This window comes from Sceloporus occidentalis, unplaced genomic scaffold, assembly GCF_023333645.1.
Source record: "Sceloporus occidentalis isolate IW3139 unplaced genomic scaffold, rSceOcc1.0.p SCAF_2, whole genome shotgun sequence".
Lineage (NCBI taxonomy): Eukaryota > Metazoa > Chordata > Lepidosauria > Squamata > Phrynosomatidae > Sceloporus > Sceloporus occidentalis.
Genome location: NW_028316982.1, coordinates 169,370,212 through 169,397,833, shown reverse-complemented (window position 1 = coordinate 169,397,833; position 27,622 = coordinate 169,370,212). Strand labels below are relative to the sequence as shown.

At 40.8% G+C, this 27,622-nt stretch overlaps 1 protein-coding gene across 1 annotated transcript; it reads left to right on the top strand.

Annotated features, from left to right (window-relative positions):
* Positions 1 to 409: 409 nt before the first annotated feature.
* On the top strand, positions 410 to 17,431 carry LOC149319283 (acetylserotonin O-methyltransferase-like). Its single transcript, XM_089508018.1, has 7 exons — positions 410 to 606; positions 3,563 to 3,692; positions 5,522 to 5,590; positions 11,130 to 11,248; positions 12,284 to 12,424; positions 14,079 to 14,201; positions 17,183 to 17,431. Exons 1-7 carry the CDS (start codon positions 504 to 506, stop codon positions 17,389 to 17,391), a joined length of 894 nt encoding a protein of 297 aa, XP_089364144.1. The 5' UTR covers positions 410 to 503; the 3' UTR covers positions 17,392 to 17,431.
* The last annotated feature ends 10,191 nt before the right edge of the window (positions 17,432 to 27,622 follow it).

Sequence of the window (27,622 nt, the reverse complement as noted above, 5' to 3'; positions counted from 1 at the left end):
GTTTGATACAGCTTAATCTGCCTTGGCTCAGTGCTAGGGAATTCTGGGAATTGTAGTTTTGTAAGATGTTTAGCCTTCTCTGCCAGAGAGCTCTGGTGCCACAACAATCTACAATTCCCAGGATTCCCTAGCATTGGGCCGGGGCAGTTAAAACGATTTCAGACTAGATCATTTCTGCAGTGTGTTTGGACTTTGGACCTGTGTCTCCTGCCTGGAGGTGATTTACTAAAACTGGGAACCCTACCCACCAAGCCCTTTTAAAGCTTTGGTATTTTACAGATTAAATTTTGTTTACATTTAATTTTTAAGACAACCAAAGTACTGAAGAGGATTTCAACAGAAATGTAATGAATAAATACATAATAAACTTCATAACTGTAAATTATTTTTGAACTCTATTCTTTTTCCATGTTCTTTCCACTTCTCCTGAGGTTCTGTTTACTGCCTCTGAGTTGGGAGTGTTTGATCTTCTGTTAGAATCAGGAGAATCCCAAACATCCACAATGATTGCTGAACGCCTAAATACCAGCCCTATTGGAATGGAGAGACTGCTGGAGAGCTGCGTGGGTTTGAAACTCTTAAGAATGGAGAGAAAAGGTGACAAAGGTAACAGATTAGAAGGTGGAAATTACCTGAGTATTAAAAATTCTGTCTTAAGTAGCAGGTAAAGGTAAAGGTAAAGGTAGTCCCTTGACATGAATGTCTAGTCATAACCGACTGTAGGGGCGGTGCTCATCTCTGTTTCTAAATTAAAGAGACAGTGTTGTCTGAGGACTGCTTTGGTGGACATATGGCTAGCATGACTGTACCGAATGCTGTTACCTTCCCACCGAAGTGGTACCTATTTATCTACTTGTATATGCATGCTTTCAAACTGCTAGGTTGGCAGAAGCTAGGACTAGTGACAGGAGTCTGCTCCATCGTGCAGCACTTAGGCATCAAACTGCCAATCTTCCAAGCATCAAAACTGGTGTCTTAACTACTAAGCCACCGCAGTCACTGAAAATATTTAGCCATCATGGGTATAAAAGTATATCCAGATTATCAATTATCTGAGCAATTTACTTAATCGCTCCTTTGATCTCTCTAGTTTTGCCCTGCTGTTTTGTACCTTTGGATTTCACATACACCTTAGAGTCAAACTTCAATGTATATTCTGGAGGCAGAGCTCATCTGATCCCCTATCCTTTCCTCAATTTTGATTTCCACCAATGCCTTTATAAGCCAGTTCATCATGCTGGTTTTCATAAGCTAATCTATTTTAAAAGAATAGAAACCAAATCTATTTCAAGCAACATCCAATTTCCAAGATGCTCACTTGTCCCAAATTTAATGCAATTTATGCACGGAACCAGATGTTTTAATAGCTACAGAGATATAATGGTAAGAATTCATATTTCATTAAGAACAAAAGGAGGGGAAGTGATAATAAAATGCTGAAGACACCGGCTAGACAGTAATTGCTATTAAAATGAGTGGGGCATATCTGAGTAAAAGTGCATCCAAAAAGCAAGGAGGTGGACAATTTAGTTGTCAGGGGTTTTTTTGGTTTATGGGAGACACATACCATATTCTCCCCCTTTCAATAAGGATTTCTAAGGCGGGTTACAGACTGCCATTTCGGACGTCCTCAGGACGTCCCAGTTTGAAAAAGGGACGTCTCTTCTAGATGCCCCTTACCCTGTTACGGACAGAATCTGTAACAAATGGCGGCGGCTGTTCCACACGGCCGCCGCCATTTTGACGTAACGGACGCTCTGCGTCCGCACAGCGCACGGCAGAAGTGATGCCGCGAGTGCGCAACTAGTGCCTCGCGGCATTTCTTCCAGGCCGCAAGAAGGAGCGCGATTTTCATGCTCCTTCTTGGCAGCGTCCGGGAACCGCGCCGCTTGGCTGCTGTGGTTCCCAGACGCTGCAACCGGCGGCGGCGGCAGACCGCCGCTTCTCGGTGGTCTGTAACGCGCCTAAGAAAACTATTTAAAAATGACTAGTTCTTGGCATGGAGAAATGGCAACAGTGGGATTCCCCAAGGATCCCACTATATTGGGACCAGTGCATAAGTGTGTTTGATAAACAAATAGGAAGAAATGAGAGGAGTCTGGACAGAGTGACTAGCCATGAAACAGAGAAAAACATGGGACATGTGGAGAAAGAGATCTATATAGAGAGACATAGGACAAAAGGGGAAAGAGAGAATGTGGATGCAGGAAACTGGACCTCCAAGATGAACAACACATTTGTTGACAATATGGGTGAAGATTTTGAAAGAGGCAAGACAAAAAAAATAAGTGAGAGAGAGAGAGAGAGAGAGACAGAGAGACACACAGAGAGAGATAATATGCAAGAGAAAGCCAAAGTGGAAAAGGAGAAAGAGGAGTTCAGTAACAGGATTCATATAATCAAAGATCACTTCATAAGGAACATTAACAATTTAAGATTTGTGGAGGACACCATAGCACAAGTAGAGAACAGCAAGGACTTAGAATGATGCCAGAAGACAGGGCAAAGGCACATTTACAGTTGGACATCAAGAAAACAAAAATAATGACCAGAGATGATTTACATAAAGTAGATGATGAAGACCTTGAAATAGTTCTAGATTTTCCATACCTTGGTCCAATTATTATTTAGAATGGAGACTGCAGTCAACAAATCAGAAGAAGACTAGGCCTCAGAGGAGCAGCTATTAAGGAACTAGACAAGATCCTGAAGTGGAATAATGTATCATTGAATACTAAAGTTAGAATTGTCCATGTCATTACGTTTCCCGTTTCTATGTATGGTTGTGAAAACTGGACAGTGAAGAAAGCTGATAAGAAGAAAATCACCTCATTTCAAATGTGGTGCTGGTGAAGAGTTGTGTGGATAGTGTGGAGTGATAAAATGACAAATAAGTCCTAGAGAAATAAAGCCCGAACATTTCCTAGGTGCCAAGATAACAAAACTGAGACTAGTGAATTTTGGACATATCATAAAAAAGCACGACTCAGTAGAAAAGACAATAATGCTTGGGAAGGGAGAAGGCAGTAGGAAAAGAAGAAGACCACATTATGGGTGGATAGACTAAGGGGCAAAACAGACGGCCTCTTTGCAGAGGTTTCCTGGCAGCTTGGGGGTGTGTTGTGTAGACAATGTCTGCTCCCAAGCTGCCAGGAAGCTGCTCAGCCAGTTATACAGTGGCAGCTTTTCGGCTCTCTGGAGGCATGGTGTTTAGAAGCTGCATGCTTCAGGGCCAGCAAAAAGCTGCAGTGGTGGTGGAAAAGCCTCCTTTTTGCTGGCGCAAAAAGGAACAGCTTTCTAAATTGGGAGCAATTGACAATTTTAGCACACAATATTTTTTGTCCAGAAGTAAAGAACTATATATTGTTTTTAAAAAGAGTTTTAATGAAGGTTTTTTTTTCTTTAGTTTTTTAAAGTATAAATTCAACATAAATGCAAAATTACTTTTTTGATCTCTTGTTATCAGTGACTGCTAGTCATGATAGATGCCATTTACTCAACAATATACTACCTTATATCTTTCAGGATTTTAAAGTGCAGTCTTTTTTCTCTTTATTTTAAGATTATTTTGGAAACACAAAACTTGCCAATCTCTTCCTTGCTAAATCAAGCCCAAAGTCTCAATACAATTACTTGAAGTTATTTTCTGAAATAGTCTATCCAAGCTTTCAGTATTTGACAGATGCTGTGAGGTGAGTAGGATGATTGTGAAGTACTGTACTATACAAACCTATGCCATAGGATTTGGGAGATTACAACATATGTCTTTTAAACTGAGATACCTATCAGACAATGACACCTCTGAGTCATAACTGCTATGTCCCACAAGTGCGACCAGGGCACCCCTTTTCACTGAGAGGGTAACCCATCAATGACCTCCAAATCACTCTAGTCCCCTGGTGCCAAATGTTGCTTCTGGGGCAGTTGTGTTACTGGCAGTCATGCGGGGTCAGTGTCTCATCCCCTGTACCCCCTTCCCCTTGCTATTCCCATATAGCCTGATTACTTTTATTTATATTTTTCTATTTCTTTTCTTTTTAAAAAACAAACAAACAAAACTTTAACTCGCAGTAGTAGAGTTCCAGAATTGCTTGAAAAGGCTACAATAAAAAAGTTAACATAAAAATAAATTAAAATTAAAATTAAAAGACAAAAGGCATGCTGGATAGGGAATAGGGCAGGGAGGCAAGAGGCGGGGTAAAGGGGAGTCAGAAAGAGAGAGCAATGGCAGCAACAGCCCCAGTAGTGCAATAATGAAGGCCTGTGATAGTGGCTGCTCTGGAACCAGTCTGTTCCCATTTTTAAAAAATTGACATAATTGCTGTGAGAACAGGGTTTACAGGGTAATGCCCTTAGACTGCTCCACTTCATATTCCAGAAGTAATTTAGACAGGGGTGATTTCTTATTGTGGGCATTCACTCTTTTCTAGAGAGAAGAGAAAAATCCTTACTTTAATTGTAATTGTAACAAATATGTTTTTCCATACATACCTCCCAGAGTGTTAAGATCATTAGGGGAAAGCTTTCTCTCAGTTCTGCCCCCATCACAGGATTACTTGGTGAAGACATGAAAGAGAACCTTCTCGGTGGATGCTCCCACCCTCTGAAACTCCCTTCTGTGAGAAGCTAGGCTGGCTCCTTCCCTGTTTTCTTTTCGCCTGCATAGAATCATAGAATCACAGAGTTGGAAGGAACCACAACCAGTCCAACCATTTCTGTCCAAGTGGCCTTTTAATATGTACATTGCGGCCATGTTATACGCAGCTTTGAGCATATGTGCAAAGCCGTGCAGGAGCACATGGGATGGTGCATCCCATTCAGATGAATAGGGTGTGCGACCATGGCGCACATGTGCTGCCATGCTGCCGCATGCACGAGCCCCATTCACTTGATTGGGGCTTGAGCATGCGCGGTATTTGGCTTACACGGTGTGTGTGTGTGTGTGTGTGTGTGTGTGTCCGGAACAGATCTCCACGTAAGCCAAGGGTGTACTGTATTCACTCTCAGGGAGGCTTCTTATTGAAGTGTGAACTGTGGTTATTTATGTTTTTAACTTATGTATTTTTTTCAATGTGGTTTTATACTGTTTAAATGAAATAATTTTAATTATTTTAAAAATTGTATTGATAAGTTTTTAACCAATTTTATCTTGAGTTCCACTCCTGGAGAAAGGTGAGATATAAGTTAAATAAATAAATAAATAAATAAATAAATAAATAAATATTCCTCTCTTCTTGATTTCCACAACTGGTTATTCCATAACAGATTCCACAGCTACTTGCTTGTGTACTATTACAACTTGCTAGTGGAGATTTTCATTCTGTTAGTGTAAAATTGGTTTTAGAGCATGGTTACTTTTTCTGTTTGGTGAAATGAAAAAAAAAAACGCATTGTTCTTTTTTTGCTATTATATAGTATGGCCTTGAATCAGGTACTACTTTTTTCCCCTTCATGGCTTGAGTTGAATCTGGTACTTGATTTTCTTAATTTTCATTAAAAGAAAACAAATATTCTGTTTTAGGGAAGGAAAAAAACAGCTGGAATCAATAGATGGTCCTTCAACAAAAGATTTTTTTCAGGCTATGTACAGGTAAAAGTAATATTTTTTCCCTCATCCTAGTTTGGAAAGAGTGGGTAAAACATGGATGGGTCTTATCTAGCTTAATTGAGAATTGTATGTGCTATTGGGAGAACATGGATGATTGGTTTGAATGATGGACTATGACTCTCGAGAGCAGGCTTAGAATCCTGTTGGGTGACCTTGGGCAAGTCACACTCTCTCAGCCTTTGAGGCTGACAATGGCAAACCCTGTCTGAAGAAGACACTTGCCAAGAAAATCATGTGATATGTTCACCTAAGAGTCGCCATACATCAGAAACAACTTGAAGGCACACAACAAAGCAATTTGCAATTGTATAAAATATATGTTTTGCCTTTCCATATACAGTATTTCCTTTGGCTTTTCTATTTTACACTTTGTAGTTTTTCTTTAATAGTATTAAGGCCATTTTTATAAGATTTTATAAAACCAGAGAGGATTTGTCATAAAATGCCAGTATTGGCCACAAAGAAAAGTATGCTTGAATGTCAAGCGTGTGAACCTAAGCTAGAGTAGACAGTTTGCACCTATGATAAACATTGAATCATTCCCACCCCTTGCTCTAATAATACTTACTAGAATCCTGTTGGGGAGCATTCATAACTGTTTGGCATTCCTTATTCCTGTATTGCTTCCTATCCAGAGCAACGGGCGGATGGACTTCTGTCAATCGCAGTGAGGTTTTTGAGGGTTTGGCTGGGATTCACTGAGTAGTTCCATAACTACAGTGGTGGCTCCTAGCAGGATTCCAACCGATAGTAATAGTTTATTACAGTTGTTTCTGTAAGGTAATTTAATTTTTCTAAAACCTCAGCCTTTCGTAAGGAAACAAAAATATTTAAATATCAAAAATGTCGAAGCCAAGCCTGTTAGAGTCTAGCTTTAAATTAGCAGAGTAGCAGCAATGTGCTCTTGTTTAACTATGGCCCGGAACAGACAAGCCAAATGCGCCGTGCTGGCACCGATTTTAGGGTTAGGGACTGCGCACCAACCGAATGGTCCCTAACCTTAGCATGGCATGACAGCGCAATAATGGCGGCATCCTGGCCAAATGGGCGCTGACATTTTGATGTAAGTAATGCATGGCATCCACACATCACTGCACGTTGCTTACGTCGTGAGTGCACCAATGGAGTACTCCTGACGTCCGCCTGGCAGTGCAAAAAGAACTCGTTTTTTCCGGGTTCTTTTTACTCCAGAGGAAAGCCGTGTGGTTTGGCAGCTGCTGCTTCCCTCCGGAGGTAAAATAGGCACCTGCAGGCCGCCGTTTTCTGACGGTCTGTACTGAGTCTTTGCTTTCCTAAGAACGGAGACTGACTCAGAAATAACACAATTATAGCAGCTTGTAGTTTAAAACAAAAGTTTACTTATGGCTTTCATCTATATTTACATACAAGCTATATCCTAATCTAGCTAGTGAATACTTCAGGTAAAAAGAAATCTTTATCTCACCATCTTTCCAAAGAAAGTTGAGAGAGGAGGAAGATGGAAACACAACAATTCAGTTGAAAATCTTTGAGAGAATATCTGTTAGTCCCAAAGGAGGAGTGATCTAAGTCACATGGTTAATTTGAATGAGAGGGAGAGAGGAAAATTTGCACGCAGGAAATCCTTATCTATCTAAACAAGGGCAAACAGAATGCAAAAATCTTCCAACAGTTTCTTCACATTGATACTAGGTTCCACTCAGCTAATAAATATAAATATAAATATAAAGCAGTCTTGAAATAATGTAACGATTTTAACGTTGCCAGATAAAATCAGGACAGGGATCATGTTCATTTAATGGCTGTGTAGATGAGAGAATTTCAGCAAATGTTGATTGTTTTTTTATTAAACACATAACCATTTGATTTATAAAACATTAAACAAATAAACCACTCTACACTTACAATTTCCATTCTACTCCTGATCTATTCCTTCAACTCAATATTAATTCTAAAATCAAACGGTGCTGTGTGTAAGGGGTGTCATGACGCTATGCTATGGCATTTATGATGCCCCTTCCGGGACACAAAAAGAAGCCCCCTTTTGGGAGGGGGCATGCGGTTGGCATGGCCTCCTTCCAGGTCACAAAGGGTCGGCATTGAGCTGCCCATATGTACAGCCCCTTAGTTTCCTTTCCTTTCCTTCTTTAACCCTTCTCACTTTCCTAACCTTTCTAAGTCCTTCTGATTCTTCTTTCCGTTCATTTCTACCTATCTATCTACTAACCCCCTTTCTTTCTCACCCTCTTTTTGCCTCTCTTTGTCCAGCTCTTCTACCTTACTACTTTCTTCCCCACTTACTCTTACCTTCTTTCACATTACTAATTTCTATCTCCATTCCCTTTTCCACTGGGTGTTGTATCTGAAGGTTATATTTACCCTCTCTACCTTCTCTACCTACATATATATTGATCAATCTCACTACAACAATCATCCTTCTCTACATTTATACGACATATCCTTCCTATTCTACAAATTTGATTAGTTTTTATTATTTCATTTGTAATTCTTATATTTACATTTTAATATGTTTGCTACCTATCGTTTACTAGATTTCTAAGTAACTTTTTTCTCCAGGTTTCTTTAACGTTCTTCAACATTATTTCAATATACAATTATTCTGTTTTCTAAGTTCATCATTCTGTGAAACTTTCTATTGTTAATTGTCCTTTCTGGTGTAAAAATGTTATCACAGTTCCAGTCTTTTTCAAATTTTTCTAAATTTCCTTCTTCAAACTGGTAAGTTTGTCTATCTCTGCCAGATCATAAATTTTTGAAATCCACTCTTTGGTTTCTGGAACGGCTTCTTCAATCTAATGACGTGCCAGTGTCATCCTAGCTGCAACAATTAAATAAAATAACACTCTGCTATATCGATTTTCAGTTTCAGAGTCTAAAATATTTAAATACTAAAGCAATGTTGAATATGTTCCATATTGTTTTATGAATTTCAAAACAGTATTTTTTCACTTTTTTCCTTCCATACATGGAAGGAAGTCCCTTTTTTATTAGCACATTTCCAACACTTATTATTTAAACCATATATTTTAACTAATTTGTCTGGTGACAAGTACGAATGGTATAACATTTTGTAATAGTTTTCTTTTAAGTTTTGAATTTTGTATATTTCAATAGTTTTGTCAGGTGATCCACGTTAAACAATTAGTGGGATAATATATTTTTAAGTCAGGCACTGATAGACCACCGCTTTATTTCACATCTTGTATTATTTTTAATCTAACTCTCATTTTCTTACCAAGCCATAAGCATCTGGATAGTTCTCTTTGCCATGTTTGATTTGGTTTTCCTTTTTCAATATTTGGGATTGTTTGGTATAAAAAGAGTAATTTTGGTAGAATATTCATTTTAATGCAATCTATTCTGCCTAATAAAAATAATTTAAATTTTTTTCCAATTTTCTAAATGTTTCCTAATTTGGCTCTGTAGATTTTTATTGTTATTTTTGTACAGTTCTGTGTTATTTGTTGTTATGTCTAGTCCCAAACATCTTACTTTTTTACTTATAAGATAACCAGATTTTTAAATTATTTCTGTTTCCTTAATTTTTGTCATGTTTTTGGTTAATATATTTGTTTTCCCTTCATTTATTTTTAATCCAGATATTTCTTCAAAGTCTCTTAATTCTTCTTTTAATGTATCTATGCTTGTTAGTGGATTTTCTAGAAATATTTTTAAGTCACCTGCAAATGCTTATATTTTAATTTCTGTGCCTTTATTTTTAATATCCTGAATATTTTTGTTTATATTTACTTTTTTAATCAGTGTTTCCAACACCATGATAATAACCATAGCAGCTTCATTTATATACCACTTTATATTGAACTAAGCATTCTCTAAGCGGTTTACAACTGTAAGCTAATTGCCCCCAACAAGCTGGGTACTCATTTCAGTGACCTTGGAAAGATGCATGCCTGAGTCAAGCTTGAGCCCTGGCTAGTATTGAATTTCCAACCTTATTGTTTTCAGTGAGTGGCTGCAGTATAGGCATTTAACCACTTGCACCACCACGGCTACTGGTATAATAAATAGTAATGGGGATAGTGGGCAACCCTGTCTGCTGCCTCATTGTATTTTTAAAGCCAGAGTTTTTTCAACATTTACTATTAAATATGTTTCCTGTTCTACATAAATTGCTCTAATCTAATTTTGAAAATTCCCCCCAATACCTATCTTCTTTAAAATCTCAACATTTTATAGTCCTGTTTACCCTATCAAAAGATGCCCCTTTATTTCTTCAAATAATGAAATACTTCATTTCACTCTTGTGGAGTGTTAAGGCCCTTAACATTCCATGAAAGGATTTTAAAATTCATCTTAGGTATGTGCCTTGTTGACTCTTATCTTTTGTTAGACATAAACCTCTTAATTTAGTATTTAAAGTTTGTTTGCTTCGACTCCTTCTTCTTCACTGTCTTCATGGTAGCTCAATTTTTTTCTCTTGATCAAGCTCTTCTTCTGCCGAGGAAAGATTTTGTTATGTTGATTCAACATGTTATAATTTGTTTCTTCTTCTGTTGACTCCAAATTTTTTCTGTGTATTTTCCAAAATTCTTTTGCTTTACTCACTCAGTTGATTCTTATCCTTTTCTTCTTGAAGATAAAGGATATTCCCTATGGAATTCCCCATGTATATGCAATTTTGTGTCTTTTTAGAGATGCTGTCAAAAATCTATAGTCCGCTCTTTCCCTCAGAATTCGAGATGGGATGTCCTTAAATATCATCAGTTCTTTTTTAACAACTACAAGTCTTTTTTCATAGCTTTTCTTTGCGGCTAATTCCTTTGTCTTGATTCTTATAAAATATATTATGATGTTTCTCTGCAAATTTTTCTCTTTAGGGTGAACAACCGTCAGGAGTTAAAGGGCTGTGTGGGCCCTCAGGAGACTTTGGAGGTTGTCTACCCCAAATGTATTTATTTTTTGAGTTTCAAATACCCCTTCCAATATTTTTACACATCTGTCGGCTATTTTAGGTCCATAAGACCTTTTTTCAACAGAGGATGATCTGGAAGTTGATTCTGTCTTGTTGAAAAGATTCTTTTTTGCACCTGAAATGGTCAAGACAAAAGTGGCAAATCCCCCCCACCCCCCAAACTAATGAACATTTTAGGCAATTTTTGTGAAAGATTATTTAAAAGAAAAAAAGAAAGAAAGGTTATTCATGGGCCCTGAGGGTTCCATGCAAACTGTGCTCTACATTTTCTCTAACTGGTGTTTATTAATTTTTATTAGTCGAGATAAATTGGCCAATCACGAATGTCTCTTTTTTCCTATAATGTCTCAAACTAGAATCCCTTAAACAACCACGATTAAAAGATTTTTTTAGTGAAGAATATTTTCTTACAAAACATTCTACTGTTCTGAATAGTTGTAGAACTAAATTCACATATCAGATTTGGACTCTGCAATGAAATGTTGTGGTTCTAGAAACCTATGCATGCTTTATAGGACTAGATAGAAGTTCAGTGCTCTTTGGAAACATCTCATTCATTTATTGAACAATGTAATTTTGCATTACTAGCTCAGAGGAAAAGATAGAACAATACTTCAGTGGCTTGGATAATACTTGGAGTCTGTTTGGTAGAGAAGTGGTGTCTGCATTTGATCTTTCTCATTTCCCAACCATTTATGATCTGGGAGGTAAGTGCCACAAATCCTCAGCTTTCTTTACTGGCAGTTTGAAAACATATATTAATACAATTTCAGTGTCTGCCTGGATTAATTCTCTTGGTTTTATTCACCCTGTGATTTTGTGATTGTAAAAGAAGGATTGGCTAGATGTGTCAAGTGTCCTTTCTTTTAGAGTGATTAACTGATTCATTGTTCTAAAAAACAGAAGCTCTTCCTAACTCCATGGAAATCCTAGACTTGATGTCCATTTTCTTGAGGAGATTAGGCAGTCACTACTTCTGGATGGCCAATGGTTACTAGGAAATGGGCAAAGGGGAAGTTAATTAATCAGTGATGATGTCATCAAGAGGTTGGCATGTGAGGATAATATATTCTGGAAGGAGGCATATTGAGCAGAGATGGAATGGGTCAGAGAAAGAAAGAGTAAAAGTGATAATCCAAATAAGTACTCAAGCAGGACAGAAGAGGAGAGGTCCAGGAGGGGGCCTCCTTCAGACTGCCTACCACCATGCCTGCACACATGCATGCTTATATTAGTGGCTTACATTACCAAGATAATCCTCACACTGTCCCAAATGGATTCCTGAAACCACAGGCATACTGTATATATAAACTGAAGGCAAATTTTGGGGCCAAATTTATAGATTTTCATAGACCTGTCTGCAAGTCGAGGGTAAAATTTGGGGTGAAGCAAAAGAAAATGATGCCAAAGAACTTACAAAATCCCATCGGGATGAGGAGGGAACTGTGGTAAGTGGTGGCTGTAAGATGCTTCCCTCACATAGCCTTGCTAACTTATCCTCTAATAATATGTGATCCAATCTCTTATCAAATGCTTAGTCATACAAACCTGACAAATGCTTTTTAAATATTCTATCTATGAAATTATTGGATAGTTATCATAACTATCTGGAAAACAAAAGTGGAAAACATAAGGTATTGACCTCATATTTTAACACGTCAATATTTTAAAAGAAGGTTGAGATGCACAGTATGCACATTACTTCACATAATTCATGCCTGTGTTTTGTTTCTTTTATTAAGGAGGTAGTGGTGTCTTAGCCAAAGAGTGTACTTCATTGTACCCAAATTCTACTGTGACTATTTTTGATCTACCTCAAGTAGTGGAAAGAGCAAATAAGCATTTTGTGGCCTCAAAGGAACACCGCATTACTTTCCAGGAAGGTAAGATATCACTTGTTCTGAGATCCTAAGTAGAAAACTACCATATACTAAACCAATGAATCATTGATTCATACAACACTATTTTGTCTGTGCTTAACTCTCCAATGTTTCACCTTCATTTCTTGCATGCAGTTTTATTTCTTTTGCATTATAATTAGTGCAGTGGTCAGAGATTATGACTAAGGAGGAAAGACACCAGTGGCTTAGAGGAGGGGTTCCCAACCTGACTCACGGAGTCCTTTTTAGAATCAATTTCTATGGCAGAGCCCCGTAGAGCCCTTCCCTATGACTTACAGCTCAGTGGTGTTTAGGAGGAGTGTTATAGGGGTGAGGGAGGGAGAAAGAAGGGTAGATTGTAAGGGAATCTAAAGTAAAGAGATATCTAAACCTGGAGCACCTGGGAAATGCATGTGGAATCCTAAGGGAGCACAGGTTGGGAACCGCTGACTTAGAGAACAAACAATTTTTATTATTATTCTAGGATCTCCCTTCTAAGACAGAAAAGTTACTCAGGGAACTATTTTAATCTTTCTAGATCTCTAGGGAAGATCTGAAAGATGTCTGGGATGAGAAGAGGAGTGGAAACATCCCTAAGAGTATCAGTTTACACCACAGAAGGGGTCAGGATAGGTAGACAGAGAGCGGGAGCTCATTGTAAGTCACTCAAACTATCCAACTCTATTACTATTGCCCACTACGAAGCAATAACTCTTCGCATAATGTTGTTGTTGTTATTAATGTTGTTATTAATTTCTTACCTGTCTTTCCCCATGGACTGAGGTGGGGGAACAACAACAGATTAACAAAAACACCTCAGTTAAAACACACATGAGTGTAAAAGAACAAACAAGACAACCACATATTATAACAATCCATATTTAAAATTCATAATTTAAAATTCACAATTTAAAGATTGTATGGATAGGCACTTCCAATTCTATGGGCCAAATGTGAATCTTGTAGATTTAGGGTCAACTGGAAGAACAAAGCAGGAGTGTGCGTTATTTAATTTTAAGCATGTTCTGCAATCAAGGTGTCTGCTAACCCCTTGTTCTTCATCTAAAATGTCATGACGTTTTTCTCTATGAATGTCTCCATGACCAGAATTAGTTCTCACCCGGGATAAAAAGGGATTGGTTAGTGAAGGTTAGCAAGAGAGTGGAAGAAGTTTGGATGGAAAAACATGAATGGCAGCTTCAGCTGTCCTTATCCATGTTTTGCTTTTATATCCATTTTCCTGCACAATGTCTAAGGAATTCAGCAGTCAGGCATCATCATGAGTTGCCTGTCTCTTTGATTTCATTGTTTTTAGTAATCCTTGTTTTAACAAGTATGACAACTAAGGTTACCAGGTAAAATAAGGAACAGGGGGTCTGTCCCTTATTTCACTTGGTAACCTTGAAGACAAGAATGACTGAAAAGGACCAGCAGGTAATAGGGATATTTTAAATCAGGGACTGGAAATCATACAGCCCTCACAATGTTCTTTAACTTCAGCTCCCATTAGCTCTATCCAGCACACTCAGTGGTGAGTCATGATGGGAATTACAGTCTAACAGCATCTGGAGAGCTGGATTTTGCCCATCCCAACTATTTTTTTTTTTTAAAAAAATCAATTTAATTAGCTAGTCATTCTCTACAAATTGTATTGTAGGGAATTTTTTAAAGGATCCAGTTCCTGAAGCTGACTTGTACCTTCTGGCTAGAGTCCTGTACTTCTGGGATGATGAAAAGTGTGTGCAGTTGCTTACAAAACTTCACAAAGCCTGCAAACCAGGTATGCATACCAGACACAAGGAATGACCAAATGTGCAGTTAGCATGTTTTCATGAGCAAGTGTGTAGTCTAATGTATAACTCTGTATTTATAATTTAATGCATATTTACACAGTTCTACTGTGTTTCCTGGGGCACTTACTTGATTTACATACATGGGACAGCATCCTCTGTCCCCTAATCCAAACCCTAATCTTAGAACTGTTATTGATATCTTCCTTCAGATTGTTTCTGACATATGGTGATCCTAACCAAAAGTTGAGAAAAGGCAGTCAAGTAACAGATTTTTTTCTGTTAAAACTGTGTTTCCCAAAGTTTGGTCCTCCAGATGTTTTGGAGTTCAACTCCTAGAAGCAACAGTCACTTGGTCGACAGTAAGGAATTCTGGAAACTGAAGTCCAAAACATCTGGGTCCCATTCCCACTGGCTTATAACATGGATCAGGACGTGAATCATGGGTGCATTGTTTCCATTTGAGCATGCATTCGATCTGCATTGCTCCAATATTGTTCTCATTGGAATTCGAATCTGAATCGATTTATCCTGAAAAACCCGAATTATTGGTCGATAAACCGGTTTAAAAATCAGCGGCTTTTTAGTGAGTTTTCCTGTGCCTCCCGAGTCTGATTCAAGGCATACGAATGGGAACGAAAGGGTGTCTGATTCAGGAACTTGGGGATGTGAGGAGCATTGATCAAGGGGCTGGCCTGGGGGTGTCACCCTCTTGTTCTCTTTCCTGCATTGCCGGCGCCATTTTCTCCCATTCGCATAGTCTTTCCCCCAGTGGATTGGGAAGCAGGGTAAGGCGATCATGCTACATTGAGCTCCAAACGCAGTAAACACATTACACCCCCTGCAACCTCCCCCACTCCACATTCATAGACCGATGTGTGAGGAGAGCCATTGAACACCATTTTAAACTATTCTTTTTCTTTTTTTCTTTTTTTGCCTCCGCCTGAGTGCCTGAGCGCCTGAGCAGTAGATGGGCTTTGCATTACATGCCTGCTTGATTGCCTCCCCCCCCCCAGACAGCCCAGGGTGATATGGGGGAGGCAAAAGGATTTGGGGGAATGGAGGCTCCTCTCTCTTTCCCAGAGGAACTATGGGAAGACACAAAAGAGCCTCGGAGGCAAAGAGGTTTAGGGCGAATAGAGGCTCCTTCTCTCTTTCCCAGATGGACTATTCTTCCTTTCCCGGAGGGGAAAAGCGCCTAAGCGACTGATTGGCTGTGACGTTACGCACTAAAGCGCTTGATTGACAGCTGCTTTTCTTAAAAAAGAGGTTCCAGAAGGGCAATGGGAACAGGGAACAAAATAACCCACTTCAGATTACCACAGGGAAAATACCATTGGGAACGAAAACAGGGGTAAAAAACCTGGGTCTGTTTGCACCCGTTTTTAATGGGAACGATGGGTCAGATTTGAGTCAGAATTCGAGTCAGAATCTCAGTGAAATAAGCCGCTTTTTTGCCCAGTGGGAATAGGGCCCTGGAATAGCAAGTTTGGGAACCATTGTGTTAATAAAGAGAAGTCCTTTTAAAATGGTCTCCCATGGAAGAATAACAGAAGAGGGATGACATCATGTGATAAGTACCAACCAAAGGTGCTATTATCCTGATGCAAATGCGAGTTATCTGTCTCATATGATAAGGCTCTTAGGGGCAGTCACACATACATTGTTTGCACTGAGAGATATGCATCTGTGAATCAATTCACCATTCCCACTACATTCTAAGACAGAAAATCTCTCTGTGGCATTTAAATCCAATCTGAAGTTCTCAATCTGATAGCGTACTCACACTATCAGAGATGCGGATCATTGCAGTTCTTTAAAACCCCCACTATGGAACTGGTGCTAAATGCACTGGTTTAAATGGGCTTTTTGGTTGTGTCCCCAACCCATCGCAAACTGCACCAAGTACAATTGGTGCAAGTCTGAATGACAGGGAAATAACCTGGTTTCCAAACCAGATTACTTTGTAGTGTCAATGGGGCTGAAGATTAAGTGTGCGCATTGATGTTCCAGTGCAGTTTCTTTTAGTGCTTTTGTACTGATTTTTGTATTTCATATTAGCAAATCAAGGTTTTTTTAAAGCCTTTCAGAAGACTTTAACCTTTTTAAAAATTCTTTGCAAGATCATTATTTGCAGGATCATTTTATTCAGTTATATATTACAACATAGAAATGTCAAAGCAAGTTGTGAAAAAACTGTACATGATGGAGTAAATCTGAGGTCATTTTTTGATTTAGAACACCAAATTCCTATAAGACCAGCATATATTTTAAATAAAGTTTTAATAACCCTCTATCTTACAGCCCTGTGTTATTCCTAATGAATTAATGAAGCAGTAGGTACAAGAGCTCTCAGTCCTGTTTAGATTCTGTTTGCCTACAGATGAAGAAGTTCACTGTTTGTGAGGTGCACATGTAATGATTGGTCAGAGGCACATGTGTCATTTTTGCACAAATTATCTTTAAAATTATCTTTATAGTCTTTAAACAATGGAGCATGTTTCCATTCTCTCCCCTCCTCACCCCCAAAGGGATTGTGATCAGAAAAGTCAGAGAATCATAGAATCATAAAATCGTAGCATTCGAAGAGACCACAAGGGCCATCCAGTCCAACGCCCTGGGGGATCTCGAAGTTGTCATATATCTTGCTGTCTTGAAAGAAACAAGTGCTTGCCTACGTTATAAAAAGATCCTGTTGTATGCCAGCAGAAAGAAAGCTGAAGATGCCAGCCACAGATGCTGGCGAAACGTCAGGAAGAAACTCTTCTAGAACATGGCCACATAGCCCGAAAAACCCACAAAAAACTATAGAAAGAAAGCAGTTCTCTTATCCCTGGCACAAAAAACATTCCCTGTCACTTGAGCTACAACTGATAATTGGTTGGTAGAATTCAGATGGACTCTTGAAAATGCTGTTGAAATGAGTAACTGTATTTTCATTCCTAATTCAGTAAAATTTATTTTGAAACAGGTGGTGGAGTGTTGATAGCTGAAGAGGTTCTTAATGATGACAAAGCTGGTCCCACAGAAGCACACTTCCAGTCCTTAATAATGCTGCTCTATGCAGATGGTAAAGTAAGGACCCCATCTGAACACAAGGCGCTCCTCAGTGCAGCTGGCTTTGAGAAGATACAAATAAAGAAAGGAAGCCTTTATGGTGTCATTTTGGGAAGCAAATAAACTTTCTGTTGTTTCATTCCTGTTTTATCTCTAAAGGAAATTACAGTAATAAAAAATTAATCTACTCACTACCCTACATACAAGTGTATATGTAAGTGTGTGTGTGGTTCTGTCATAAACCCTAATAGTTTCTTATGCTCACGGTTTTAACTGAAGGTTAGAAGACAATTTTATGGAAACTGATAAGAGTCTGAGTTTTGTTTTGTTTTTTTACTTCTTAGTAGAAAACAACTTTGAGTCCAAAAATTCATATCTCTTGAATTTTCAAGTGGAAGTCTGAAAAATAAACAATTAGAAAGAAAATACTTTCATTATGGAAACAGTTGTAACTGGGATGAAAAGTAGTGATTTGAATAGTAAGCAGAAAGTACCCAGTTAAAATAGGGCATTCAGACTCATAAATGGGAAGGTATCCTACATGATTAGCTTATCCTTCCTGTATAATGGGTTCTTGTTGTGCCAGAGACTCTCTGGTTCAGCATGCAACATAATCACAAACTATTTGACCCTAAGAACCACATGTGATACTGGCTTGAAGCTGGGAGCCACACTGATGTTTACTCATATATAACACACACAAGCAATGCCTCTTCTTAACTGCAAGGAATGTGGAGCCTTTGAATGATTTGCCCCCCAATAAGAATTCTATCTTCCTAAAGTGACATTTTCTAGCATTTCAGGGACTGAAATTTGGAAAATCATTCACATCTGTGTTTGCATTATTTTGGTAACAGAGCCTGCCCCTTTTCTTAGGCTGCCTAAACTGTATTTCTAAAAACCTCAACTGAAATTTTAATTTACTACTATGCTATAAATTTCTAGTCTGAAGAAAGTTACATACAGCATGCAACATGAGGAAGGGGCAGAATTCTAATTTGTGGGGCAATGGCCTCAGACTTAGTTACCCTGGCCTAATCCATACCAAGTTCTCATAAGCTGTAGCCAATAATGATATGGCACATTTTATACATAATGGTTTCCAATGAATAAATTTCAAGCCCCTTTCCCTTCTTCTTCTTCTTGGGCTTTGAGGGGCTGTAAGTTAAATCCTCTCTGCGTTCACCTATGTATGCTCTTGTTACCCAAAACAGTGGAGGGACCTGGAGTGCCCACCCACAGTGTCAGTGTCTCCTTGGTGTCTTGAGGAAATTGTTAGCTCAAAAGGAGGTCTATGAGAGGTAAATAATTTAAGGGGATCTTTCCATCTATGTAAACCAGAACTAACTGCAGAGAGGTTTCAATGAATAAATAAGTTTTATTTAGAAACTAGCTGTACCTGGCCACACGTTGCTGTGGCTCAGTCTGGTTAAATGGAAAAGAAAGAAAAGAGAAAGTGCACGTTTCTGAAATATTTAATTTCACAATGCTTGCGGGTATACAAAATTTTTTGTTGTTCCATTGTCTGTGTAGATATAGAGACTGTCTGGTTTGCCATCTCCAGGACATGCAACATATAACTGTCCATGTGAGAAGCAATCCGTGTCTAGATCTAAACCGCAAAATTGTAAAGATTGGCCTTGAGCTTTGTTGATGGTGATTGCAAATGCCAATCGAATTGGGAACTGCAATCCCTTAAATTGAAATGGCATATCCGTTGGAATCATAGGAATGCAAGGAATGAGAACATCTTCACCTTTAAAAGGTCCTGTCAAGATTGTTGCTTGAATGATGTTGCTCATTAATTTTTTTACTGCAAGTCGCGTGCCATTGCAAAGCTTTGGCTGGTTGATATTGCGAAACATGATAATTGGAATGCCGATTTTCAATTGCAGTATGTTCGGTGGCATCCCTGGCAGATTGAGTGAATTCAAAAATTCTGTTGGATAATTAACCGCTTCATCTGTTTCCACAACAGTGTCAATGGACTTGTATGTGACTGCCTCGCTTTGAATGTTAGACTGAATAATATTGTTAAGTTCATGGACGTCTTTATTCTAGGCCTCAAGAATAGCTCATTCACTCAGCCAATCATGATTCTTATAATTGGTTTGAATATTGAGAAATGCTTTTTCAACCAATTCTTCTTTTGACATCACTAAATTGCAGATGTTATGAGGCAATGAAATTCGTCCTGAGGTCACATCAACCGACATCTTTTCATTCCCAATTTTCAGCAATTGATGTGAGAATATTTCAGCTGATTGATCATTTTGCAGGTGGACATGCATATTTGTAGTTAATTTTAACATTTTTACGTGTCATCACATGTAAAGTGGAGTATTTCAGCAAGCATTTATTTCATCCGTTGGTGTCCATCAAGGAATTACAGGTATTGTTTGGCTGAAATCTCCTGAAAGCAATATGAATGGGTTCCCAAATGGTCTGATGTTTCCACGCAAATCTTGCAATGATCAATCAAGAGCCTCGAACGAGTTTTTGTGCGCCATTGTGCATTCATCTCAAATTATAAGTTTGCATTTCTGCAATACTTTTCCCATACCGGATACTTTAGAAATGTTGTACATGGGAGTTTCAATGAATTGCATGTTCAATGGCGATTTCAAAGTGGAATGAGCAGTTCTTCCACCTGGTACCAATGTCGTAGCTATTCTGGATAATGCAAGAGCTAAGGCTATGTCATTTTGGGATATGTATAGCATGTGTTGATTTTATGTCCAACAGTTGGCACTTTTTTTAAAAAAAAAACACATATTTTTACCTGTCACAGGTTCACCTTAGGTGTGACATCTATATAATAGTAGGAATATAAAAACATAGTACATATATAAAAACATTTGTGTATTCGAATGGAACATTGTGTCAAAATTTCAAAGCAATCAGTGAAGAACTTTTGAAGATTTAAGATTTTGAACAAACTAACAAAATGTACATTTTTATTTATATAGATATGCAAAGGTGCATGCAATCACACAAAACCAACACAACTTCAGGAACCATACAAGGCTAACAAAAAGAAAGGTGTGAAAGGGTGGATAGCAAAAAACTAGGAATTAAAATGAGTGATAATTACCATTCCTGAAGAGAGGGTTCCATGGAAGATAGAGAGTGGCACAGAGTCTGAGGTCTATACAAAGAACGAAGCTCAGATCTGTAGGACAGAGCCCTGGCCTGTAGCAGCAAATTGGCCATGTGTGGGGCTGATATTTATATCTGATTTCTCAAAGGGTGCTTGGTGCTATACTGCAGTGTAACAAAGACCTGATGGGCTTTTCAAAGAATGGACAAAAGGACCCCTGAATGACAGATGGTTTTAACTCTAGAGTGACAAAACATAGATTGTATTTGAGATAACCCTTGGATAGTTGGATAGGAAGGGTGACTAGGGACACAGCCCAGGGTTGGGAAAAAATATGGTATTTAACTGCTTTTGTGATGGAACTCACTTAGTCCCCATTGTGTAAGAATATGTGGAAAGCCTAGTGGAAGTCGGGGTAACCAGCTGTGGGCGGGGCTGGCGTTCCAGGCTGCATGCTGCCCTAGGAAAAGGGGAAGTTCTGGCCCATGTGCAGCAAAACTGAGGAGAGGCAATTATTCCACTAGTTCTTTTCTCCCAAGATATAACTTATATTCTTATTATCCTGCTTGAGTCTTCACAGGGTTCCTTATCTTGTGGGGAGGATAATTGCCAAGGCAAATGTCTCAGACGAAATCCTTCACGCCGGCTGTCGAACAGCTTTCTTGCAGCCTCTCCCCTCTCCCCCGCAATGGCTCCCCGGTGCGGGCGAAAGAAAGGAAAACCTCTCGAGCTCTTGGCTGACCCTCTTCCCCCTGTCTCTCTGACTGGGGGGTACTCCAAAATAAACCCTTAGATGGTAAAAATATATTGGAGTATTCGCGAACAGAGAAAAGGGAGACAGAGCAAATCCAGCTTGCCTCCGTATGCGTCGGCTCCTCCCCCGGAAGTCCCCTCTTAAAGCTTTTGAGATCACCAGTTGTTCCTCGCTTCCTCCCCACCAGTCGCTGGTGGGACCCGATAGAGTAGATCCCCTCTCAGCTCAAAACGGGGTCTCGCTTCTCCCATCCCCACCTGAGCTTGCCTCAAAGCCTCTCTCAGAACAGGATCATCTTGCTGCCATACCACCACCTGAGCCCTCCTTACTCCAGCCAGGTCTAACACCAGAGGGCCGGCGAGGGTGTCCCCTTCTAAGCCCTCCGCCTCCTGAAGCAACTGACGCCACTCTGGCCAATCCCATCCCAGCAGAGCCTCCCGCCTTAACATAGGGACTACCCCAACCTTGAGTCTCCGGGCCCGCCCTTCCACCTCTATCCACACCCACACTCCCTTATAAGGTTTCAGATCCCCATGAATACACTGGACATTCACCGCATGGGCCACCCCAACCCCAGGGGCTTCCCGTACCAATGTCTGACTACATCCTGAGTCTACCAAAGCCTTCACTTCCTTCCCATTTACCCTCATTCGCACTACCCGGGCCGGTGACGGCCCTCTACTTACTCCCAGGAATCCGCCCACGAACACTCCATCACAGGGCAGTCTTGCCAAACATGCCCTTCCATGCCACAAGTATAACAAACCAGGGGCTTGCGCAGAATCTCTTTAGACGCTGACTCCTGAGCCCCTTTTACCGTCCCCACGTCTACCTTCGGGGTATCGGGCTCCAAACGAGGTGCCCCGGCTCCAGGTTCCAGTCTCCTCACTCCTCTTCCGATCCCAGGAGGCCCTTTTCCGCCCCGAACCGGGAACCCTTCCACCGCCCGACGACTCCTTCCTCCTTTACACTCTTCTGCTGCTGAGAACGCCTCCATCAGTGCCACCGCAGCTTCTAAGTTTTTGGGCTGATGGCAGCGGACCCAATTCTGAGCCTGTAGCGGAAGAGCCCCGACAAACTGCTCAACGAAGACGAGCTCTGCTACTTCAACCGCGGACCTTTCCCCAGGCTTGAGCCACCGCAACCCACTCGCCCGAATCTTCTGCCCTAGAGTCCGTGGGTGTATCCCCAGTCGCCACTTCAGCTCCCTCAGGCATAACCGGTAAGTCTCCTCCGAGATGTTGAGGGTTTGCAAAATAGTCGCTTTCACTTTGTCATAGTCTCGGGCATCTTCGGCCGCCATAGTATCCACTGCTTTCTGGGCCGGGCCAGTAAGACAGGGCGTCAAAATCAGGGCCCATTGTTCACGAGGCCACTGGGCTGCAGCAGCCACCCTCTCAAAGGTATTGAGGAAGGCCTCCACATCATCCTGGGGCCCCATTTTCATAAGTTTCAATGGGTTTAACCCCATAGTCCATGTCAGGCCCCGATCCTGGTTCTCTCCTGCTGCAGGCCGAGGGACCCTACACAGCTCTGCCAATTGAGTCACCAACTGAGCTTGTGCTTGATGCTGGGTATTGCACACCTGCTCCAACACCCGTGTCTGCTGAGCGGAAACATGCTGGAGCAAAAGTTGCTGTTGCTTCGCGAACCATGCAAAGAGTTGCTCCTGGGTGGGCCTTGACCCCGCCCTAGGGGCGGTGCCCGCATTCTCCACCAATGTGGGCGGGGCTGGCGTTCCAGGCTGCATGCTGCCCTAGGAAAAGGGGAAGTTCTGGCCCACGTGTGAAACAAACTTACTGGACTCACGTTTGCTGCAACAGTGTTCTTTAATGCACCAACAGAACTACTCTTCCCTTTCCCTTGTGCCAGCAAAAAAAAGCCCAATTGGTCAACAAGTCTCCCTTTCCTAAGTCCTGGGAGTCAACACTTTAGTCCACCCTCTTCTTGGCCCCGGCGTCCTCAGGGTCTCGGCCTTTCCACCCTCCAGAGTGCTTTTCTAAGGGTTCCCAGTCGGCCTTGTCGTGTTCCTGGGGAGGAGGGCCAAAGTCCCACCTCTCCCCTTTTGGGTCCCACCACTCCCACTCCAGATCCCTGGCCGGCGGTCGTGCCCACTCCTCCTCGTCCAAGTAGGAATAGACACCCTCTGTCCGCGGGTTCCGCAACTCTACCTCCTGGTGAGGTCCACGCCTTTGGAAGCTGGGTCTGGTTTGGAAAGACACTGGGACACCGTCCCTCCCTGGGCTCCTCTTGACCTGCACTGTCCCTCTCTCGTCTGCTGCTCCCCGACCTCCTCTTCCGCGACGTCTCCCTCTCCCCGCGCACCACTGTCCCTCCTCCTTTATTTCCCCCTCAGGGACCCTTGGCTCCTCCCTCTCTAGCTCCGCCCCATGGAACATCCCTCCCTCCTCCTCCACCTGGCCCACTTCTGCCCTCTCAGCTCTCCCAGCTTCAGGGCTCCCCTCACTACACCAGCAAATCCATTTAACTTTTATTGTGGTACCATCTAGGTACCACATCTTGGTCTTTCAAATGTTCTTGGACCAGTGTGCCTTTTCCATGTGAAACCTCCTAGTGTTCCAAAAGTCATAATGACTTCTTAAAACATGCTTGACTCTAGATATCAAATATGAAAATATGAAACCTCATATTCAGCAAGAGGAGTGTAGGGTATGATAACACTATCTTAAGGGGGGCAGTAAAATACTCAGAAGTAGCCTAAATACCCTAAAGGCACCAGATCCCATCTGGTTTTGAAAACTAAACAGGGTCAGCTCTGGTTAGTAATTGGATGAGAGACACCAATAAATGCCAGGTGCTGTAGGCTATATTTCTGAGGAAGGAACTGACAAAACCACCTCTGAATATTCCTTGACTAAGAAAACTCTATGAAATTCTTAAGCTGACAGGCGACTCGAAAACACATGCACATGTGACTCAGAAAGACCATTGTGGATCAAGTATAGCATTCCTAATATTATGAACATTTACTGGTCTCTGATTTGGTTTGGATCCCAACTCAGCAATCATAATCTAGGTCTATTTGCTATTTGTCTATAATCTGGCTGGCTTAATCTACTCTCTAGGGTCTGCTAAATCTCCAAACGTTATGCAGCAAACCAGCATACAATTCTTCGTGAGAAAAACTCCTGAAAAGAGTTGTGGTGAAACCAGAAAGTCCAAGGCTGATGAGTTCAAAAGTATACAAAATTACCTGCTGAGCCAGCTATGTCAGGGTTTTAACTGGAGTGGTGTTTGGGAAACAGTCGTCTGTGACCATGACGACTCACAGACTGTGATGTTTACTACATTCCTGTCCCACTAATCTCTTTTTATCTGTGGCATGGGACATAAGTCATTACTGCTTTAGATTCCTTCTCTTGCCTTGAAAAGTCATTTCATTGTCCTCAGTCTTTGGACTTTTTCAAATGAGGCTTGAAAAGTGGAATTAGAGCAGGTTAGCAGTGTTTGTGGCCATACCTTATCACAGTCATAATGTGTGACTGTAGTCCATCAATTGCTGGAACAACTTTATTCAGCAGATGTTTTCCTCTCCACACATCTGGTTATGATCCCTATGTCTGATACACAAACTTTATTTCTCCCACCCTCAGCAACAGGATATCATAAGCCATCATCCTGCATTTACACACATACCTTCCAACACATGGCATGACCATACCTGGACCATGTTCTTGACATATCAGAGTATTAAAGGATTATTTAAAATTGGATTAATGTCTGAAAGGAGCAGCTTTGCCTTAGAAATGGTTGAACCTTATGTGTGCCAACAACAACAGAATTGAATTGTGTGCACATTTTTTAGCAAGGGCAGATCAGACTCTCATCACATTTTGATGTTCTGAAACAATACACATTACTATCTAAAGATGGAAATCCTTCTAAAACCTTGAGTTAAATGACATATTGTAAATCAACATGCACATTTCTGTAGCAACATGTCCTAAAGTTTTTCTAGATTGAATTGCTTCTTTGGCATCTGAGGGTATTCTTTGTGTGTTATCTTCCATAATTGCTACTTTGCAAATCAGCAGACATATCTATTGGCCCAGAAGCTATAAAAAGTATACCTAATTGTTTGGAAATTGTTGCTTCTTTCCCTGCTAGCTTTCACAAGTACATAGTTTTATGCTCTCACACAGTTCCCACATTTTTCAGACTATGATTCTTTGTAAATATAGCCCAGTGTAAAACTCCAGTGTCATGCTTAGGCGCACACAACAGCAGCAGTCAACCTGGAAGCAGTAGGAACATATTAACTAATAGTTTCCCAGTGCAGTGGCCATGCTGGATGTGGAAGGGGTGTACCTGTGCCTTCATGCCAACCAGCCTGTAAGTATAACTATTGCATTGTCCAAATAGCACACAAAGCAGTTACTCACTCAATCCCTCTTTGTTCTCCATCTTTGGAGCTTATCCCATTAACAAATATACCAGCATATCTCTTCCAGCCTGAATTCAGGATCTGGGATGCCCCCGGATGTTATCATATCTAAGGCCCCATTCCCACTGGCTTATAAAGTGGATCAAGACGCGTTCCCATTTGAGCGTGCATTTGATTATCATTGCGCCAATTTAGTTCCCATTGGAATTCGGATCTGATCGCCATGTATTCGATTTTTCCTTGGAAAACCCAAATCAGTGGTGGATAAACTGGTTTTAAAGGGGTGCACATTTTTAGAGATTTTTCCTGCACCTCCTGAGTCCGATTCGGGGCAAATGAATGGGAACGACAAGGGTGTCTGATTCGGGAATTTGGGGATGGGAGGAGCAGTGCTTAAGGGGCTGGCCTGGTGGTGTCACCCACTTTGTTCTCTTTCCTGCATTACTGGCACCATTTTCTCCCGCTTGCATAGCCTTTCCCCCGGTGGAGAGGGAAGCAGGGTAAGGCGATCACTTGTGTAGACAATTTTTTTTTTTTAAATTAAGCTTTCGATCGCTTAGGTGCTCTGTCAGGTGTCCAAACATATCAAACTGCTATATTGACCTCCAAATACGGTAAACACATTGCCAGTCTTTATGATTCTGTTGAAAATACTCCAAACTCATTAGCAGCTGATCTTATGATAGAGGTTTCTTCTCTTCCCCTTTGGCCTCCGGTTTCGCACTCAGAGATAAAGAGTCTTATCACTCAACTCAAACCAGCTCGTGCCCCAAGTGCAGACTTTATAACTGGTGAAGTACTTAAAAATAATCTTGATTGGTGGGTTCCGGTCCTCTCTAAATTATTTACGGCCATTGATAGATCTGCTTCCATTCCAAAAGACTGGGGCTTGGCCATCATAATCCTGATATATAAAAAAGGTAATAGATCCGATCCCTCTAATTTTCAACCAATTAGTCTCTTGAGTTTGGTGAGTAAGTTGTACACAAAACTCCTTTTAAATAAGTTTTTAGATTGGCTCGAGTCCGAAGATATTTTGTTGGCTGAACAGGCAGGCTTTAGGCCTGGATGATCCACTATTGACCATGCAATGATATTGCAATATCTTGTTGAGAAATACCTCCATTATGGTCAACCATTATATGTGGCATTTATAAAGTCCGCCTTTGATTCAGTTAATAGATCTAGATTGTGGGAGAAACTATTGTGCACTAATATAGATAAAAGACTCCTCTTGCTTCTTATTAAGATCCATGAGAATTCTAATATTAAGGTCAGATGCAGTCTCCAAGGACATGTTTCCAAGGCAATTCCTGTTAAGACGGGTGTAAGGCAAGGATGGTCGGTTACAGACCGCTGCTTTGAGGCGGTCTGCCAGCTCTGCTGTTTGCTCTGAGAGGAAGCCACAGCAGCCAAATCACGCGACTCCCTCGCAGAGCAAAAAAGAAGCTCCAAAATGGAGCTTCTTCCTCCGGCGCACTTATGACGCCGCGAAACGCCAATGGCGCACTCGCGACATCATAAGCGCCACGCGACAAGGGGAAGCACAGCGTCCGCTACGTCAATATGGTAGCAGCCGTGTGGAACAGCTGCCGCCATATTATACGTATTGACTACGTACTAGGGTTAGGTTCCTAACCCTAATACGTAGTCAATACGTATTTTATGGCGGTTTGTAACCCGCCGATGTGTCCTAGCCCCCACTTTATTTAATTTTTACATTAATTCCCTTGTTTCTGCCTTGAACAATCTTTCTTTTCATCCTTCAAAGCTAACTAATAAGTATATCAACTCATTGCTCTATGCGGATAATGTCGTTATCCTCTCATTATCCCCCATCAGACTTAAAAGAGACCTAAATTCTCGTGCTTTGTTCTGTAAAGAGGAGAAATTAACAATTAACTCCTCTAAGACTAAGATTCTTACTTTTGCTCACCGCCCCAAACTGAGACAACACATAGAGCAGGTTAAGATTTTCAAATATCTAGGGATTGTATTTCATACCTCTGGTAGGAGAACAGCTCATTCAGAACTTACTATTACTTACTTACTATTACTATTACATTACGCCCCCCTGCAACCTCCCCCCTGCTCC

What these genes read in the sequence shown, in the direction of transcription:
- LOC149319283 (XM_089508018.1), top strand. Translation starts at nt 504, where the DNA reads ATGATTGCTGAACGCCTAAATACCAGCCCTATTGGAATGGAGAGACTG. An exon ending in AACCATTTATGATCTGGGAG is followed by an intron (nt 11,249 to 12,283) that starts GTAAGTGCCACA and finishes TCTTTTATTAAG; the next exon opens with GAGGTAGTGGTGTCTTAGCC. An exon ending in CCGCATTACTTTCCAGGAAG is followed by an intron (nt 12,425 to 14,078) that starts GTAAGATATCAC and finishes ATTGTATTGTAG; the next exon opens with GGAATTTTTTAAAGGATCCA.